This window comes from Melampsora larici-populina (genome assembly GCF_000204055.1).
Source record: "Melampsora larici-populina 98AG31 unplaced genomic scaffold MELLAscaffold_4, whole genome shotgun sequence".
NCBI lineage: Eukaryota > Fungi > Basidiomycota > Pucciniomycetes > Pucciniales > Melampsoraceae > Melampsora > Melampsora laricis-populina.
The window spans coordinates 2,468,751-2,488,229 of record NW_006768768.1 but is presented as its reverse complement, the minus strand read 5'-3'; the positions used below and the strand labels follow the sequence as shown (position 1 = coordinate 2,488,229).

The 19,479-nt window shown below is 43.4% G+C and overlaps 6 protein-coding genes across 6 annotated transcripts; 3 read left to right on the top strand and 3 right to left on the bottom strand.

The window, feature by feature from the left end:
• Positions 1-128: 128 nt before the first annotated feature.
• On the top strand, positions 129-2,524 carry MELLADRAFT_102924 (uncharacterized protein; the record flags this gene model as incomplete). Its single annotated transcript, XM_007405629.1, has 6 exons — positions 129-397; positions 617-923; positions 984-1,118; positions 1,198-1,257; positions 1,333-1,425; positions 2,318-2,524. 6 exons carry the CDS (start codon positions 129-131, stop codon positions 2,522-2,524), a joined length of 1,071 nt encoding a protein of 356 aa, XP_007405691.1.
• A 453-nt stretch (positions 2,525-2,977) lies between these two features.
• MELLADRAFT_92480 (uncharacterized protein) lies at positions 2,978-4,408 on the bottom strand (the record flags this gene model as incomplete). The annotated part of the gene is made up of 5 exons (XM_007405580.1): positions 2,978-3,070; positions 3,136-3,246; positions 3,311-3,712; positions 3,800-4,174; positions 4,256-4,408. 5 exons carry the CDS (start codon positions 4,406-4,408, stop codon positions 2,978-2,980), a joined length of 1,134 nt encoding a protein of 377 aa, XP_007405642.1.
• A 538-nt stretch (positions 4,409-4,946) lies between these two features.
• On the top strand, positions 4,947-5,703 carry MELLADRAFT_60059 (uncharacterized protein; the record flags this gene model as incomplete). Its single annotated transcript, XM_007405630.1, has 2 exons — positions 4,947-5,224; positions 5,298-5,703. 2 exons carry the CDS (start codon positions 4,947-4,949, stop codon positions 5,701-5,703), a joined length of 684 nt encoding a protein of 227 aa, XP_007405692.1.
• Positions 5,704-12,903: 7,200 nt separating this feature from the next.
• Positions 12,904-13,608, bottom strand: MELLADRAFT_102920 (uncharacterized protein; the record flags this gene model as incomplete). The annotated part of the gene is made up of 3 exons (XM_007405579.1): positions 12,904-13,325; positions 13,397-13,465; positions 13,548-13,608. The coding sequence occupies 3 exons, from the start codon at positions 13,606-13,608 to the stop codon at positions 12,904-12,906; spliced, it is 552 nt and encodes a 183-aa protein (XP_007405641.1).
• An 835-nt stretch (positions 13,609-14,443) lies between these two features.
• On the top strand, positions 14,444-15,221 carry MELLADRAFT_92477 (uncharacterized protein; the record flags this gene model as incomplete). The annotated part of the gene is made up of 2 exons (XM_007405631.1): positions 14,444-14,564; positions 14,617-15,221. The coding sequence occupies 2 exons, from the start codon at positions 14,444-14,446 to the stop codon at positions 15,219-15,221; spliced, it is 726 nt and encodes a 241-aa protein (XP_007405693.1).
• Positions 15,222-15,464: 243 nt separating this feature from the next.
• MELLADRAFT_102919 (uncharacterized protein) lies at positions 15,465-16,037 on the bottom strand (the record flags this gene model as incomplete). The annotated part of the gene is made up of 2 exons (XM_007405578.1): positions 15,465-15,686; positions 15,795-16,037. 2 exons carry the CDS (start codon positions 16,035-16,037, stop codon positions 15,465-15,467), a joined length of 465 nt encoding a protein of 154 aa, XP_007405640.1.
• Between the last annotated feature and the right edge of the window lie 3,442 nt (positions 16,038-19,479).

The following is a 19,479-nucleotide window of genomic DNA, read 5'->3' as shown; positions in this document are numbered from 1 at the left end:
GACATGTTAAAGATTTTTAAGTAATTTCCAGATTGACCTGGTTCGGGCATGCCCTCGTAGTCTTTAGTATACACAAATGGACTGACACCCGGCCCCGTGTAGCCTCAGGAGTCAGGCCACACAACAAGATGTCATTCAGACCTTGCGGTTGTCGACAACCGAAACCTTCGTTCTTGTCCTGTTTGTCCATACAGAACAAGACCAAAGCGTGCGCTGACGGCGAGGAACTGATTTCGACTCGTCAGATGGAATCTTCCGATCTCCAAGCTATCCTGCAGGACAAAGGAACACGGAAACGATATTTACCGCTGGTTCAAAACGGGGTGGAAATAACATTGGAATTTACGAAGGTCTGCGAGTATTACCATAAGATGGGTTCTGATGGACAAACGTGGCGGTTCGTTTGTGGTGCCCGCGGTCGCTTGTGGCCGTTTGTATTGCCAGTGGGGATGTCCCAAGCAGTCTTCTCATCAATTCTCCCGGTGGGTCTGAAAGGCGATCATGCTAACAAAAGGAAGAATAGCGGTGAGGACAAACAACCCTGCGATGTTCTTATTACCAGCTTCAACTGATAGATCTCTCCTTATTGGTTGAATACTTCACTCTCTTGCTCCAGAACTCCAGAATTTCAGCCGACAATGAAGACAAGATCAAGTAAATCTACCTCCACAATCCAAGAGTCTCACATGAATTCCCCTGTTGTAAAAGCGGAACCTTCAACTCCAAAAGAGGTCTTAGTATCTCGAAAAAGGCCATCCACCGGTACCAGCTATCAACCTGACAATGATGGTCATCAGCACGTAGGGAACCGACCCCGCTTATCCTCGCCCACTTCGAACTTTCAAGCTCGACTAGATCGCCTTCAAAAAAAGGTCAAAGATCTTGCTGACAGCGTCAAGGAATGTGCTGAGCAAGCAGAAGAGGTTAGTTGATGAGGACCGAGAATATATGCATCTGTTGACGATTTGGGATTGCCTCACCAGCTCGAAGTCGCTAGAACTGTTCTCGAAGAGAAACTTGTCGACGATGAGGAGAAATCGTCCAAATTAGCTACCAAACAAATTCAACGGGAGCTACGTAAGGAGATCATCCCTAACATCACCTCTCTGAATGAACAAGTGTGTTTCTACTTTATTGTGTGTATTGCTATGACAAGGGAATTGACGTCTCCAAACCCCTCAAACCGATGTAATCTAGATCGCGACTCTCAAGGGTGATTTGAGCAACAGGCTGGATCTTGGTCGTCAGGTCAAGGAGGTGAGAGCGTTGGATCCTGATATGGTCTGTGGCTCTCAGAATTATGACTAATTTGCTACTTTTCCCGGGCTCCAGATTCAGGAACAGCTTCAAATACTCGAAGGTAGAATCGCACACGAACATGCACCCCCGGAGTTGTCCGCAAAGCAGATGGAAGAAATTTGTCAGGTGAGTGTTGTCGTGGTAATTAGTGTCAAGGACTTCCGGTAGCGTCGTGAACGGTCCTCAAGATCTAGATACTTAACGCTTTTTTTTTTAATGATGATTTATGTAGTCTAGAACAAGTTAGGATGAGTTGGGATAAATGTTGGTTATGAAGTGATGGAAGTGGGTTTTATTGTGGTTACTTTGGGAATAAGTCGCATGTGACTTGAGTTACTGTTTTCTCTTTTTTATTTTTGTGTCACGCTTTTCCGGTCTATTCATAAATATATATACTCGTTGTTTTCTCCTTCAGATTCTTTTTCCTTAACGAAAAGAATCTGTAAGTTTCTCTCTAATAACATCAACCTTACTATATCATTCTAACTCGCTTTACTTTCTATTAGTTTGCTTTATCCTTTTACTCACTTTTCGCCTTTTACCTTACTCGAACCCTGTTGCTTGAGCACAGGTTTGTCTCGAAGTCTTTTAGCTTTGTTAGCTTGTGTGGCTTGTGCCGTTTTGCTTACGACTGAACCTGATTACCCAGGTATGCATACTTATAATGAACGAAAAGAATCTTTTGCTTTATCCTTTTACTCACTTTTCGCCTTTTACCTTACTCGAACCCTGTTGCTTGAGCACAGGTTTGTCTCGAAGTCTTTTAGCTTTGTTAGCTTGTGTGGCTTGTGCCGTTTTGCTTACGACTGAACCTGATTACCCAGGTTTGTCTCGAAGTCTTTTAGCTTTGTTAGCTTGTGTGGCTTGTGCCGTTTTGCTTACGACTGAACCTGATTACCCAGGTTTCCCTTACACCAACGGCTCAGCCAATACAAGCTCTGAAGCTCTTTACTTCGTTACTTTACAAGTGTTTTGTGTTCAATGAGCTTAGGGCAAGACTAATGTTCGGTTGTTTTAGTACATTAAACAGAAGATATCTTCATTGGCCAATGATAAAACCCTGAATGTCAAGCAATCCGCCACTCCAGCTGCTGGGAAAGTGTCCTTGGATATGGGTAAGGCTTGCGAGATAAGAGGTGCACTTCAAAATATGCACAAGACTTTTGATGAAATGATTCAGCATGTCTTGCAATCGGAGGAAGGAGGGCATGGTGTCAACAACTGAGCCCTTATCTTACTTTTTCTCAACATAGACAACCTGTGTTGAAGTGTATGGGTTTATGGGTGTCGCTGTGTTTGTTTGCCTTATTGGGTTTCCCAGTGTATGTTGAAAAGTGTGTGACTCAGCTGAATAAATCAGATTTTCATCAAATTTTCACGCTCAATGTGTCCTGGTCCATATATCCATACAACAGTTCCGAATTTCCACCATTCTATCATCTAAATGCGCCGTGTTTTATGTTAACAACGTTTCGCTTGATCTGTTGAACTTGTACAATGCTTTGCCCTTTATTCTTATATCTTCATCCCACCATCATTCTCAACGTGTGTTATCCACTTCGTCTACTCATATTATCCTGGCTCAAACGTCGAAAAGTACTATCACAGTCCGCGATGTCAATTCAGACCATAAGGATCGAAGAAAGCAATCGGTTCGAACACACGCCCCGGACTGGTTTCATATCACTGTGCGCGTAGACTCGTGTTTCAACGACTCATTGTACTTGGACCGCTTTCCTTCATGAGCCAATGTTTGGTATGCTTCCAACAGCTATCAAGTTGGATTCATCGTCGGCAAGAAAGTACATATTTGAAGACGCAGTTACAAGGCCTGACCTGTTGCATTACACCCGTGTCGCCACCTCTGTCTGGATGGAACCAGCGGCTCCATTCCAGATAGCCTTTTCTGATCTCTTGTTTTGTTGCAGTGTGGGTTACGCCAAGTCGCTACACAGGAAGGAAAGTTTCGGTTAAAGTCTTATATAGCTTCATAGGCGCAAAGTAGCCTCACCTGGTAAAAGGAGAGTCGCGAGTTAAGTGGTTCAGCTATATTAGGGTGATAAACACCCGGGCTTCGAACTTGCGCGTGAAGTTTTGCCAGCCAAAGAAAATTTTTGTGGTGTTGCTCGATTGAAAGTGGCTTTCCGGGCAACCAAACTTCTTCCAAAAGTTTGGATGCTTCCTCAATTCTATCCATAGCTATGCAGGTTTCGGAGAGGGCCAGATGTATCCTTACAGCTACTTCCTTTGTTCTTTCTTCAGGGAGCATGGTAAATTGGTCGAGATACTTTAGCCCTTGCCTGAAAACTCCAGCAGCCTGTTCCGAGAGACCCTTTTTAACGTATTCATAGCCATACATGTAAAAGAGCTCGAGTGCTTCCGCAGGATGCTGTTCTCCTCGATTGTTAGTTTCCTCACACTGATTTTGAAGCCCGGAAGATCGGCAGTCATTTTCTCTACAAACGGAATGGTATGAAAAGCGGCGAGCAGATGTACGCACTTTATCTTTCGCGCCCGAACAACCTTCGAACTGCGCCTGTAATCTCGCGTATAGAAGTGACGTCTGGAAAAAGAGTGGATGGGTAGCCCCTATCGTAAATTTTCCATTAGGGCGCCAGAGATGTCCTAGGATCATTTCAGCTTCATGCAAACACTGTAGCTGCAAGTAGCACTCAGTGAGTTGTAAACACATTTGCACTGTAGCATTGTTTTGAAAGCCGTTCTTTGCTGATGACTCTAATTCACAGGAATTCAAGAGCTCTTGATATATCCTAGCTGCCGCTGCATAGTCTCCCCTCTCGAAAGCTTCAGATGCTTCTTCACATTGGGCTGACCGAAAATTTGATCCGGATTGCATGTCTCGAATTCTGGATTTCTAAACCATTCCGTGGTCATCAGATAATTGATTAGTAAGTAGGATGGTATCTCGTCACTTAGTAAAACCTCGATGACTAACAATGTGGAGATATCTGTATGATTTGTTCGCAGTAAACTCTCCTCCAACAACCTCCACATCTTGAGCTTCAACTTCCGCAACGTTCAATGAGTCGAATTTTCGGCGGATCGGCCTTCGAGCGTCATTGTCCGGGGGAATATTCTGGGAAAGCATATTACACGCGCGTTTAATCTTTTAATCAATATAAGGGAGCTTTTCGTAGTTAACCAGGTGTAGTTTAAATTTAGGGACAGCGTGGCAAGAATATCATGTCTTCATGAGGACTTCAAGTATCATGTCATTTTGAGGACTTGGGAACTTGTTACTGCGGCCAACTGAGCACACCTGATCATGACTTTTCGAAGATATGAGAAGTTGTTTACATCTCACGCTGAGCATATCATAGTTGAGCAAAGCCGCCCCAATGAAGGAATAGGCGAGGGTGCTTGATCATAGCATGCATCCCATCAGAGGAGCAGTTAATGGCTGATCTCCATTACAGTTATGATACTGAGCAAGTTTCAATGCTGCGCCGCGAGACGCGTCGTATGTGTCTATGTGTAATCCTTTGGTGGTGTAACAGATATAGGGGACTTTGGACAAAGGTGAGGTAAAAAGCTCAGACACGAGCCTCACCAGGCACCAACTACATAGCAAGTGTCACCTATATCTTCCTAGTAAAGTTGACCGAAATCATCATCATATCCACACCATGTCTCCACTCAGTGAAGAATTCTTGAATTTTCAGTCTGCATTCGACAGTCTGCGTGAACCCGAACAGAAGGTCGAGCAAGAATCTGGCCAAACTCCACTCCCACTCCAAAACGTGCTTTCAAATTCTCGAGTTCAATTCAAACCCATGCTATCTGATGATCTTTGCACTCAAGTCAACTTACCAAGGGTCGGTCCCAAGCTAAGGAACAAATGGGTGATCTGGTCACTAGGACCTATCATTTTATTATGTGCTTGGTTGATGACACAGACCACGAGGTGAGATAGCTCCCTTCGCCTCGATTTTTCATCATCAAACTGATGTAGTGGCTTATAACTTTGTCGACGGCAGTACCAAGAGGGAGTCCTCCACGACCGCGGAGACAATCTTTGATGTAAGATCTCAGCTGAAAGGAGTCAGCTTTGGTTCTTCGGATGGCAGTCATCACGCAAATCACCACGCAAATTCTATTTCAATCACAATTCTCGACTCTATAAAGGACCTTCAAGATCATGCGAGTCTTTCCCCACTCGACTCATCCCTGCCACAGGAAGTTTCTAACGTCTTAGAGAGTCAACCCAACGTCCAAAACTCCACTGTTACCGCGAAACATCTTCGAGATCTTACTGCTTTGATTGAGTGCGTTTACGACTCTTTGCGCCAGCTGGATGGAAGAGGTGCCACTGAAATACGGGTTCTGATGGAGGAGGTTAGCAATTCCAACTATATCACGATGTACGGCTTTGTTAACTCCTAAACTTAGTTTTCTTGGGTGAGAAATATGGAAGCTGCGGAGTACACAGATACATTCATAAGGAACATGTTTGATCACCAACGCAAAACCTTCACCGTTCTCTACACTCTTGCAGAAAGTACTTTAGCTGTCATTCACACTACGCACCTGAAAAACGAACTAGTCCAGCAGGCATTTTTCAGGCTCGATCGATGGCTGAGACTCCACCTGGAACAACCCTCTGGCCTCCGAATTTTCAATGGACGCAACTATGAAGCATTAAGGCCTTTGCTGAAGATAGTCTGCTCAATTATTGAGCACACCAGAGTGGTCAGACAATATCTGGAAAGGAGTAGGCTTGTACTAAAACTGTACCTCGATAATTCAAAGTCTTGGCTTGTAAGTGATTACGCTGTGAAACTCAGAGGGTTGCCTTTTTCCTGATGACCACACTCTACAGGATACTATCTCTAGTCGTGGGGTTTCCAATAAACCAGACAAAATTCCAATGATTCAGTGTGTTCTTGCTCTGCATGCACTACACACTGAGTTAATTCATCGTCACCTCATTCCCGGCATGAAGATGGGCAAGACAATCGAAGACGTTTCTATCTTGTAGTTTTCCCTTTCCCATTTCTGAAGTGTTTTTTGATTTTCCAATTGTTTGCTCCATCTTTTGCCACATTCATATTATCTTTCAGTTTCATCTAACAGGTAGTTTTAAAGTGAATTCACGTTGGGAATAGAAACAAGTGTTATAAGCCCTTCCTTTTTTTGTCCATTTTGTCGGTATCAATTGGAGATGCGCTTCGAGGAATTGTATGCACCGCGCGTTCAGGAATCAGAAAATAGTAGAGTAAGAAGGAGGCTATTTGGTGATAGCAGCTATGGAGAGAAAGCCCGAAGCAAGTCAGGTGAACTATTATGAGAGGTGGGATGATGCCAGATGGTCGTGGCCGTGCTCACAAAGAAACAAAGGCTGTCTTCTATAACTTGCATGTATATTTTGGTTCCTTATCTTATTGGTCTTTAAAATATTGACATAGCAATCAGCAATTGGAAAGTGAGCTCATCAAAGTTCCTTGTCGTCAAAACAGCTTTTCCCCTTATGAATGTCATATCAACGTCACACCATCAGATCTGAACAAGGGTGTAGGGAGCACGTTGTGAAATGAGCCGACCTAAGTCTTAAGTCGACTCATGATACATACTGAACATACAACTTCAAGGCAGCGTTGACATTCGTCATCAACATGTGACAGACCCGCGAAATTCGCACCGAACCGTCCGCAACGTCACGGTTGTCGACAACCGCAACCACTTTCGAAACCTGAGTTATCGCGAGACCTTTTTGCCATCACGTGAAAAGTATCTCTATCAAAACGACTTTCAACCCGAGAGTTTTGTCACTCTTCTTCGCTGTTCCGACGACCTCTCACGCTACTTTCTCAGCTACTTTGAATCACTTTCACCTGTCAGCGTTCTTTAGCCTCAATCTGACACTACTATATAAGTAAACCCCACCTCATAACCGGTCGTCAAATATAAATATATGTTCTCCCTTGCTCAACTACCATTCAGCAATTATCCTCAACAACCACTAGCTGTGGTGAGTGGTGTTTGAGTAGTCTGTCTCGATCCATCACTAATGTTTTTCAATTCGACTCCATACTCAGATCCTTCTTTCGGACCGTCCGTGACTTCCTGGAAGAATTCACAAGCCACTTATATTGGTTAGTGCACTTTGCTTAATTTCATTATTCGGATCACTTATGTTTTTGTCATCTTAAGTCTGAGAAACAGACACTTCTGTCAATTCATTGCTTCCTAGATCGAAACATCAGTGGGTACTCTTTCTATAACGCCGTTTTTTGTGAGTCGGGTTGTTGCCACCCTCTTTTGACCAATGTACTTTCCTTATCATTGGTCTTCTTTCGTGTGATCATCAGCAAGTTCCGTGAAACTGCTTGTTACTCCTCCAAAAACCCGCTTCCCGCTTCCTTGGTCATTGGTAAGGGCAATTCTCTCATGCGACTTCCCTTTCACATTGTATTCATTGCCATCCTTCTTTCATTCTTTGAAGTCTGGGTCCCCGATCGTTTATCAGACCCTCTTGCTTGATCACTAGCTTCTATACATAACTCCTCTGCATCCGTGAGTGATATGTGATCCCTTCTGCTTTCCACTCATTACTTTCTCCATCGATGACTGACGATCAAAAAATTTCGTCGAATCTTAACCAACTTCCTCAGCAACGCCTGCAAACAATGACCTTTTCTTCTCAACAAACTACGGATCACGCAGAACTTTAAAAGTATCTCACCACATCACCAGACTGACAACGATGCAAGAAGACCAACCTAACAGAATTCGATCGTACTTATACGAGCTGGATCTGATTTCGGAATTCACGGAAGAATGGTTGCGTGGTACAGATATGACATATCACCTACATTCCGCCTTGGTAGCCGTTTGGAAGGTCGTTGAAATGGACATGAAGAGTATGTTCAGTTGCTTATTTTCCCTTCATGTTTATCCTAGAATTTTTGATTATAACTCTGTCTGTACACATAGGCATTCGAAAAGGTCTCTTAACACCCAAAGATCTCTTTGCCCCAAATGTAGACACATCTCCCTGGACCAACGAAGACCCAGAACCCATCAAAGCTCAGGAACCCCCAATGGACTCCCCTCGGGACGAGTCTGTCAACGACAACGGGAAGCGGAGGATGCCTGACAATGACCATCACAGTGCGCCAAAGCCCCGCCGATCTGCACGTCTGTCTGCGCCCAACAAAAGACACGTCGACGTTGCTGAAGACGGTTCAAACTACAATTCTCAATCCTCAATTCGCCCCCTCAAGCGAAAACATGCCAAGGTGGATACACCTTTGCAACCACAGCCTGCCCGTCGAAACTTCAGAACGCCAGAACCGAACACTCCCCGAGTACGTTTGCGCAAGATGTCACCGGAAATGGCTGCCGTGATTGAGGAGATCCAGCGACTTGACGCTCTCCCTTCGTCCATTTCCATTGGTTCACCTTCTGATTTTATAGCGTCGAAGATAAGATTTCCTTGTCAATTCCCGCCCGCCACTGATTACAGCCAAGGCGAACTCTGGGAAAATATCGACAGTGAATTCCTCAACATGATGGGTGCTGATGTATTGATGCGAGGCGACTTGCGCCGTGGACCATTTGGCACTCTAGGCATCGTAGAGTGGATTCTGGACGCACGCGAGTATGCCGGCTGGGACGAAGCATGCGAGGAGGCGATTTTAGGGAAGTTCGCAACCTTGCGCGATAAGCTTTCTGAAGTGTTACTTCAGCCAGACGACGCGCCTGCCTCGACTTCTCTTCCCACAACCGCAGAACATACTCCAGACTCGCCTGATAACTCTTCTGCCGCAAACTCTCATGCTGCAACCGCAGAACATCGTCAAGAACTTGACGCGTCACTTCAATCAGAAAAGGTTTCTTCGCACAACTCCATCCTCCAATCGCCAGCAAATTCTACGGCCACATTGGTCGAGAATCAATCATCTCCGAGCCCCCATCCTCGAAATGAATCTCCTTCCCCTGTCAACGTAAACGGCCGACGAATCCTACGATTATCGAAAGCCGCTAGGTCAAGATTGATCGGCCGTGAACCATCTCCAACAGCTTTGGCAAACAGAACCTATCACCCTGGCTTGTACGGGCCAATCCGACATTCTATGAAACCACGTATTAAACCACGTCCCTCTCTCGATATTGAAGACTTCCAACAAAATTCCACTTCATCGAATGCCTCCAGTGAAAGGTTGGTCGGAGTAATGATTCCTCACGTCAAGGTACCATCCGCCTCCATACGTGACAGCAATTCGGGTTCGGGAAGAACACCAGGTTCTCTGATGTCCAATTCAGAAGGGCCCCATTCGCCGCACCACGCAGCTTCGCGACTTCACAGACAGCAGCTGTTGATTGAAGGACCACGATATCCAACGCCAGAAACTAACAATACCGGGCCGAAAGAAACGTCAGCTCTCACCATACTCAACTCCGGATCCAGACCCGAGTGCCAACTCAACACTCCTAGACAACAAATCTCGATTGAAGGACCAAAACAACCAAACAAAAATCACGACATGGCTAATTCACTGGAATCTCTTGATGGTGAGGTTTCCTTGCTTCATCGATTCATAGTGATTGCTTACCTCACAACTTCTTTCAGGTCCGTCTACCACAAATAATCCGCTCCAAGACGTGGACGAGGCTCTCACTGACCAAACACTCGCAGAAGGTCACAATGGTGTATCAAACAGCGATGGAAAGTTGCAAATGTCAGTCTAAAAAGTAGCCCAGATCATACGATGCTTAAACTCACATCATCTTGAAATCCCAGGCATGGTGCGGTGAGCGGTGCTCAGAAGACAAAACTTCCAGAATTACCCTCAACACCTGATCATTCGTACGTGACCGCTCGGTCCAGATCCCCCCGCGAAAGCTTACCAGCATCATCCAACCCCTCTCCTCAACTTCCAAGGAAACATTCCGATGCGACTCGGTCAATAGCATCAGGTGATGCTAAGGTTTTCTTGCTCCTGTGAAGGATAACGCTCATCTAGCTCACATGTATCGTTCTTTTAGATCGGTTGACCCCATCCGGGTTGTTACCCGGCGTGAATGATGCGAATAGAAAGTCCATGTCTCCCACTGGGCAAACACTCGAACCAGGTCACAATGATGTATCAAACGGTGATGGACTGTCGCCAATGTGAGTGAAGAGAGTAGACTCTATCCAATGGTGCTGAAACTTACGCCATTGTGAAATCCCAGTCATGGTACCATGAGCGGTGACCAAAATAAAAAAAAATCGGATGCAACTGGTCAATCAAACGTTACCATCTCAACTATCACCCCCCGCGGCAGCTTGCCATCATCACCCAACCCCTTCCCATCAGTTTCTGTGGTCGATATCTCATCCCACCATTCCAGGACCTGTTCTCAACCGCGACCGCTTGCCAAAGGTTCTCTGTGGGTACACAAAATCGACATATACCAAAGTATATCCGTCGAAAAGAACAACATGCAGTCAGCTGAACTCTTGGAGATCCATAAGGCCACACAGGTTTTATTGGAGAGTTTGATACGAGGGTCAACTACCAACTTTGACCCCGGCGAAGCACTGTCCCAGCCTGTTACGTTCAGCACCTCGGGACAACCCAGCATCCGACCGTGGTGCGAAAGACCAGAGAGTTGGTGTACTTCACTGCACTCCTCAAATCTATCATACTGACAACCTTTATCATACTTTAGATCGGGCACTTTTCACTCCTGGTCTGGAAACCCTTTGGTTCGAGCCCAAGATATTCGATTTCGAAGCCATTGGCAATTCCGACCCTCCAGATTCACTCCCCACACATGAGCGTTATCTTTGGAACACACTTAAAATGTTTCATATGCCTAGTGCCACTTTAATTGAACGTGGAATGCACTACGTCTTGGCGTCACTTGTATTGATTGGATCTGATGCCGAGCAGCCGCGTTACTCTCCCGAACTTCCCGACATTTCGCCTCTATCTGCAGGAGCTCGTAGTGCTTATTCGTGCTGGCACCACTACAAGACCCTTTCATCCTTTCGTTGGGCAAATATCGGAGCGAAACGAGCTGAATCAGCTGATGGGTGCATTGAAGATCTCGACAAGCTGATTGCAACAATCTACACGATGGTGGAGACATTTGCTAGTATATGGGCAACTACATCTCTCAAGGCCGACATTGCAGCAACCGAAGAACTAATCAAGAGGAGTACTTCTTCCGAAACTATCAATTCCCTGACTTCGAACAAGGAACAGCTGAAGAACGCTTTTAATCAAATCAAAGTCGAATATTGTAACCTACCAGCCCTTGTGGCCTTTCTATCTTCTGGCGTCAAGGGATTAATGATATATCCCACCGACATACGAGCATATACTCCTCTACGGGCCGTAAACTTTCTATTGGTGACCAGCCACTTATCTCAGCGCAATGAAACGATCTCGGAGCCAATATGGAAGAGGACCCAATCATATATAGTTGGCTTTTTGAAAGCTGTCATCCAATCAACAGAAAAATGGGTACCTCAAGAATTGAATCGATACCACCTAGCCAAGGCTGTCTTCCTCGATTTCTCGGACTATCATATCTCACGGAATATGACAGAAATTCCCATTCCCAAGGCAAGAAACTACAAGGTACAGTCCAAATCATACTCCTGAACCATAGTTCAGATACGTATTTTATTTGCACTTCTTGTTGTTTTTGTTGGCCCTCGTCACTCGGGAAATTTCAGAGCTATATTTTCAGCTGCTGCCCATTTCGGCACCCTGGGTTGATAGCCTACTATGGTATGACTACTGTTGCATGTGCGCTGTGTAAGCATGCTTCCAAATTAAAGAGGCACATGTAGACGTCAGAGTTCTAAGCACCAGGTGAACTGTTGCATGATATTCTGTGAAACGCGAGGGATGTACTGTGAAATAAAATAAGATTAAGGCATCACTCTAGGTCGTAACAAAAAATATACATCATGACATCTTAGGTGTGCCAGTCTCCTCACTTTTATTGTGTTTGGATAGTGAAGCGGCTCGCACCTTTTTCCCAAACGACCACAAGAGGTTGTGATATCTTCTATAATCCGTTTGTGGGTGTATAAAGGTGCTCGTGCGTGCTTGCTGAGTTTTGTATTGAGGTGGGAGTTTTGCACATTTAAATGAGTATTCTTAACAGCCTTTCCATTTGATAGGCAAAGAGTATCAAACAAAGATAGACTCAGTAATGTAATCAGGTAGGAAATTGCAACTTCAATCATGAAGGTAAGACCCCCAATACAAACATTGCAGAAGTCTGCATAGCTTTACTGCCCTAACCTTCACGTTTGATTTTGTCATGTTGATTTAACGTCTAATTCGATCATAAATTTTTGCTTGTAAATGTGATCTGCAATCATTTCGATTGGCTTTCAATTAAAGTTAATCCGTAATTTTCAAAAAAAGACTGGAGCAACAGAATGGTCACGAACCGCCAAAGTCATCTGCTCAACAATAATGTATGAGATAAATTTCAAAGAAAACAACTAAAAAAACCAAAACAAAGAACCATAATTATGATCACATTCGGATGCCATCCGATCTCATCCGATCATACTCATAAAAGTGATCCGATCACATTCAAAGATGCAAAGCAAATAGATGAACAAATAAGTCATTGTTCTTGAGATCCCTCACGAGCATTAGTTTCGTCATCCTCTGCCTCCTCCATCAATCTGTCCTCGGGAGTGTCTTGGCAGTATTTGCAGTAACCGGATTCCCAAAGGCCATGGTAGGCATAGCAGAAAGGGCGACGTCGGTTTGTAACAGAGTCATAGCTACCGCATTCTGATGGTGCCTCCGGTATATCCATCATTGAAGGCCCCAATTCAGACTTGAGGAAATTGATAACCGCCTCCACCTCCTCAGGTTCGGCACTAGAGAACCGTCTTTCTGTTTGAATACACCGGTAGGGCGGCATCAAGGTCAGGATAGAATTTCCAAACATATAATGAAAATGAAATGTACCAGGTATGTTTTCCACTTGGGAATCCAGGTAAGCCTGATAGGCTTCCAGTTCCTCAGGATCTGGACTGGCTGGATGTGTTGAAAAGCAGAAGTAATTAGAAATTAATTGATAGAGAAAGAATTTGAAAAAGAATTCTTACCAGGGGTGCATTCCTCTTTGGAAGCTATGTATTCCTGATAAGCCTCCAGTTCATCAGGACCTGGGCTGGCTGGATGTGGTGACAGGCAGAATGATTTAGAAATGAAATAAATTGATAAATGGAGGAGTTGAAAATAAACAATAAATCTTACCCTGTTTTTTTTCCACGGGTTGATCATTTCCCTTTATAGAAATACCAGTTTTTGGAGGCATGGTGAATGTGAATAAGACGGTGAATGTGTTTAATGATTTGAGCGAGAGCAGTGTAAAGATTGGCGCCTTTAACCTACCGCCTTTATATGTTGAGGTTGAGGAAAGTTCGAAAGGAACAAGTTATTCTCGTTTCGTTCGCGTATCATGTTCTTTTCAAAATGACTTGCCATCATTCCTTTGAAAAAAGATATCATAAATCAATCATTCGAATCCAATTATATTGCGGTGATATCGATCACGTTCGATATCGCCTCAGATTTACCTTTTGTATGTTGAGGTTGAGAGAAAATGAACAAGCTTAAATAAATCATCCAAATCCAATTATATTGCGGTGATATCGATCACGTTCGATATTGCCTCAGATTTACCTTTTGTATGTTGAGGTTGAGAGAAAATGAACAAGCTATTCATAAAACAGGGTTCGTGGTGTAGTTTTTGTTACCTATCAACCCAACTACATTTCAATACATGATGAAACATTTTGACCGATGTTGTCGCGACGCTATATGTATGCATACCGGGTCATCCGGATACAAGGCTATCCCGAAGGTGTCTATACGCCGTGCTGTGAGCTAATCCGAATCCCCGATGCTCACAACTTTCAAGTTCCAACGCTCTGCAACACCAATTTGTCAATCATCAAATGAACAATCAAGACAGCTTCGGGCGGCGAGTGGGTCTAGCCGTTCGAGAGGTGATACAGCAACTCACGAAGCGGAAAATCACTATACTGATTATGGCAGCGCTTTTGGTGCTTTTGAGTATGTAAACGGCCTGACACAAAGGAGTAATGCGCACAGATAAGACTGACTTCGACGCATCAATAGGAAACTCAATGCAACTGCAACGTATTCATAAGAGGTTTCATGACTTAGAGAGTCGACTCCGATGGGTTGAACAAAATTATGATATGCTGTCGAAAACGTTCCAGGAAGATGATTCCGTCTGGGAAGATGGTACGGACCTCAGTCTCATAAAGCTTGGTCTACGGATGGCAATCTGATGAAGCTTCGTCTACAGGTAACATTGCACGCTTTATCAAAACTTCCCAGGAAGTGAAGTTCATGGCCGAAGAATGCACAAAACAATGTATGAAAGATAGAAACTGGCGCCGCGATTTTGCATTCTTTAACACAGGTGGCGACATAATCTCAGATATCACATCAAAGTCCATGCAACCCGCCACAGATAGTCTTGGAATCAGAAGTCCAGTCGGCCCTGAGATGGCAATAAGTGGCGATGCATCCAGTGGCGCATGCTGGGCATTTCCGGGAGCAGTTGGTCAGATTGGAATTCGCTTACGTCGTCGGATCGTAGTTCAAGCGGTTACTATCGAGCATATTGGTGCAAAACTGGCACAGAATGAGATCGCATCAGCGCCCAAGGACTTCGAGTTATACGGGATCGAAGGAGATGGAGAAGATGCTGCTAATTTGTTGCTTCTCCAAGGTTTTTATAACATCACCGGCCCTTCAACAATGCAGACATTTGAAGTGAAAGAAGCGAATTTTCAGTCCGCTCATCAGAAAGTTGTGTTGAAAATAACTTCTAACCATGGAAACCCTGAATTCACCTGTCTATATCGGGTCAGGGTTCATGGAAAAGAAGCTTGATGTATATGAAGCTCAAGACTTTGATGAATATTTCTACAAAATCGACCGGAAATCTATCCTTTTCCGCCTATAAGGCTGCTCGGAATCATTGAGCCATCTTTCAACCAAGAGTCGTGCTATCAGGCGAAGATGTCATCAAGGCTGTAACCATCATTCAGAATGTTTTATATCATTGCAAATGTAAACATGAATACTTATTAGTCTGCGGGTACACAACAGCCCTGGGGATACCAGGGACAGGCTTCAATTGTTTTGTTTACAATTGGGGACAAGCATTTTGTGAATCCGCTCAGATGAATCACTTTCTGATGTGTCACTGTCACTAGAACACCGTTTGTGGTCTTGGTCTTTGTTGGTAGTCTTGTTTTCTGAGGACCTCAATGCAACCTCAACCCAACCCTTGAAAGCTACGTAGTTTTCCATGAACGCCTTCAATACCTTGATGAATTCTTCTCGGTCCTCCACCTTTGAGTACAAACAAGAAGTGTGTCAGATCAATCAAGTCAGATTGTATGTTAAGGTGAGATGAGAGATCTGGAAATGTATCACCTTTGTAACGGGCTTTGAGCGCACGAAATACAAGTCAAGTTGCTTTCCTATAGATCCAGATGTCAAGGCTGTTTTGCTCCGTATCGGTAAGGCGGATTTTAATTTGGCCCATGAGTTGCCTTGGCCTGGATCGGATTGGACTGGAGGGAATCTGGAAATTATCGAATGGATGTCCCCAGGTTTGAGATCTTCTGAATGTAGGAGTTTTTCACTTAAATGAGTCAAGGGCACAAGGCGTCTTTGAAATTCTTGCAAATGATTGGACATCAAATGAAGCTCCTCAGCCGAAATGCCCTCAGAAGAAATTTTTCTGGGAGTTTGTTTTATTTTTAAGCGTATCTGAGCTGCAGTTGGACATATGATTTGGGCGTCAACGTAGGCTTCCAGATTGGCAGAGCGCAGACTACATACATGGTTTGTGATGCATGACGTGTATTTTGGCTTCTTGCATCCCCTCGTCGAGTGATTCAAGTTCCATCAATTTTCTTTTTTTTTCCCGGACCTGCCGCGCATCTGAAGGAGAAAGCGACATCGAACTCCAAGAACCAGGTGAAATTATAAGTTTGGACGGGATTGGATTTGAAGCAAGTGAGATCAAGTCAAGCTCTATTCCTGGCGCTTTGAATGATGTTGTTTGCGTTAATATAGCGATTGAGCAGACTAGACCTGGCTCTCAACGATGTTTGAAAGCGATAGAAGTATTTTAATGTCCAAGTGTTTTGGGAATGGGGTGATGGTGATCAACAGCAAATTCCAGCTGAATCACAGGGGTTTATGTTCATTGGGTCAGTACGCTCATTTGTCAAACTTTTGAGTTGAGCTCACTCAGTAGAAAATTACTTAAAATGATCATTATGATCAGTGACACTGGAAAAGACTCAGTTGCTGAAGTTTGTCAAACTTCTGAGTTGAGCTCACTCAGTAGAAGTTTCCTCAAGATGATCAGTACCATCAGTGACCTTGAGCAGCACAGCAACTGAGCAGAGTTGAGCCTCATGAAGATTTGCTGTTGGCCTATTAATTGATAGGGAATTTCTATTCAGAAAGCTTCAGTTGCTCAGAGCAACAAAGGCCTTCACACTTTCTCAGCCTGCAGATGAAGAACAATGGGAAAAAGAAATACTGGATATAGAGGATTCAGGAAACACAATCAATGAAAATTTCAAAAGCAAAGAACCAAGGGATTGAAAGGGAGATAATTGGGTCAGCAGTGTCTTTAAATACAGTATGAGTTAGATGATATTGTGAAAAAACAGCTCAATTGCTCAATTAATCAGCGTAAATCAGAATTGCTCAATCAGCATTGAGCGGGTATAGGCTCATTATCTATTTATCACAATCAGTTAAGCTTAGATAGTATAGTCTGTGTGAGCCTCAGCCCAGTAATATATATTGAAATCAAAGTGGCTCAGCAATCAATTTGATCTTTTTCCAGCCTTAAAAGGGCCAGTCTTCAAAGTCATAGTGTGATGAACATATCTAGCACCCACATCAGCTGTTAATTCTATACTTTTACAATTTTCAATAGCCATATATCAGAAAACCGGGACCTCCAATGGAAATTATAAATCATAAAAGTGAGTATTCAGTATCTGAAATGATCATAAGAACCAAATATTGATTCTTTCAACTCTTCCATGGAAATTAGAAAAGCATATGAACCCTAATGTGGGTGAAGTTGCTGTGTCAAAGGATAGTTATTCACTAGCAGGTATGAATTCAATTGTCAAACCTTATTTCATCTTCCCAGCTGATCCCTCTATACCCAGCAAAAACCTGTAGAATATCTCAAGGGAGAAGGGGTAGAGATAATGAGACCTCTGATATTCTGGCCTTTATGGAATCTATATCAAGGGAAGACATCAAATTGACCTGTGACACTTGTGGGGATCACCAGAAGCAAACTGTGAATAAACCTCAATCACCAATGCCTTTAAGAAAGTTAGCTTGGACCGCCTATACTTTCTTATTACTAACCAGCTGGATAGTGAAGAAGATTAATTACACTTGTGATGTGTTGGATATTCCTCATGACAAATTTTCGCAACACATTTTCGTTTTTTCCTTTTCTCTCTCTTTGATTATGTGGGTGGCAGATAGCATGGAACTTACCCTATATATTCTTGTACTTTATGACATCACTAAATACTTGATCAAAGTCATCAATTGAAAACTTTTCACCACACTTAGATTGAATCACATTTGGAAATTTGAGTTCAATCACATGTTCAAATCTCAGATTGAATCACCTTTTGGAAATTTAGATTACATCACATGTTGAAGTGTTAGATTGCATCACATATAGAAATCTTAGATTGCATCACATGTACAAGAAGCCATGAGTGGGTTACATGGCTTTTTGTACATGTGATGTAAAGGGTTAAATCACACACATGTGTGTCATGCATCTTAATTTCAGCTATCTTGCATCACATGGGTTTACATCACAAGTTTTTTCTGTGATATCAAATCACAATTCAGTTGAATCACATGACCCCGTGTAACCCAAACCTGAATGTGATGTTAGATCACTTGAAAAGGAAGCAACCAGAAGTCACATGATAATTGGATCACAGAGAAATAATGTGATTCAACATCAGATGTCCAAATGCTTTGTGTTGCCACATGCTGCCATGCTATGCAAAAATGTTGCCGGTGACACATGTAATGCTCATCACCCACTGAATCAATGATTGACCCCAGCTCAAACGGACCTGTCCATTCCCTTAACGGTCAAATGTATCTCTGAAATGAGTCCAGGTCTCAACCGCTCTGTCATGTGACCCCTGGATTGGTCAGCTACATACTACTAGGGCTGTGACCCGGACCTGAGTGTGACGGGGCCACCTCAATACTTTGCCCGGCCTTGGGTTAACCCAAGTCCCTCTCAGCAACCCTGGCCATCCAGGGCACACCAGGGTGGAGGTGCAGGGCATTTCTGAAGTTCAATAAGGGTTTGATTCCATCAAAATAAGATCTATCAACTGTGCATCTTGATTATTGTGAGCAACTGGTGTTGTGAGATATGTTTGGCAGAAAAAGAGTAGGCGCCCGACCCGTCTGCAGGGCCAAGGACCGCTACTCGGTCATCCGATTAGCCGGAGAGGTTGAGGCCCTCCGCGCCTATGTGTGCAACTAGACTTGGGATTGGCATGCACTCACTCGTGCCTCGTACGGGTACCAGCCATGAAAGAGTGTCAACCTTTCAAGTTAAAAAATGCGAAGGAAGAATTGGTTTTAGGATTTGACTTCTTCAACATTGTTCAACTTGCAGAATAATTGATATTGAGATAAATTTCTTACAAAAGCTTTACAACATAGAGGATATATACAGATGTGATCAGAAGAAAGCGTATAAATCAAAAACGAGATGATAGGAAGGTAGAAAATTGAGAATAACTAATAACTCGTAGAAAGAATCTAGATTAAGAATTTATAATTTTTTTTTTGAAGAATTGACTTTAAGTTGATATCTTCTTATCATGGAATATCTTGTTCGAATGAAATCATATAATAGAAGTAACGATATGAAATGTTAAGCATTGAGGAATTTTCATTTGAATCTTTTTGGATGATCAGATGGTTTCATAGTTTTTTTAATTTGAGGTAGTTTCAGAGGATCTTCTTGATCTTCATTAGAAGTACCATCATCATCATCATACTATTTTTGAAAACAAAAACATGAAAGTCAAGTCTAATATATCCAAAA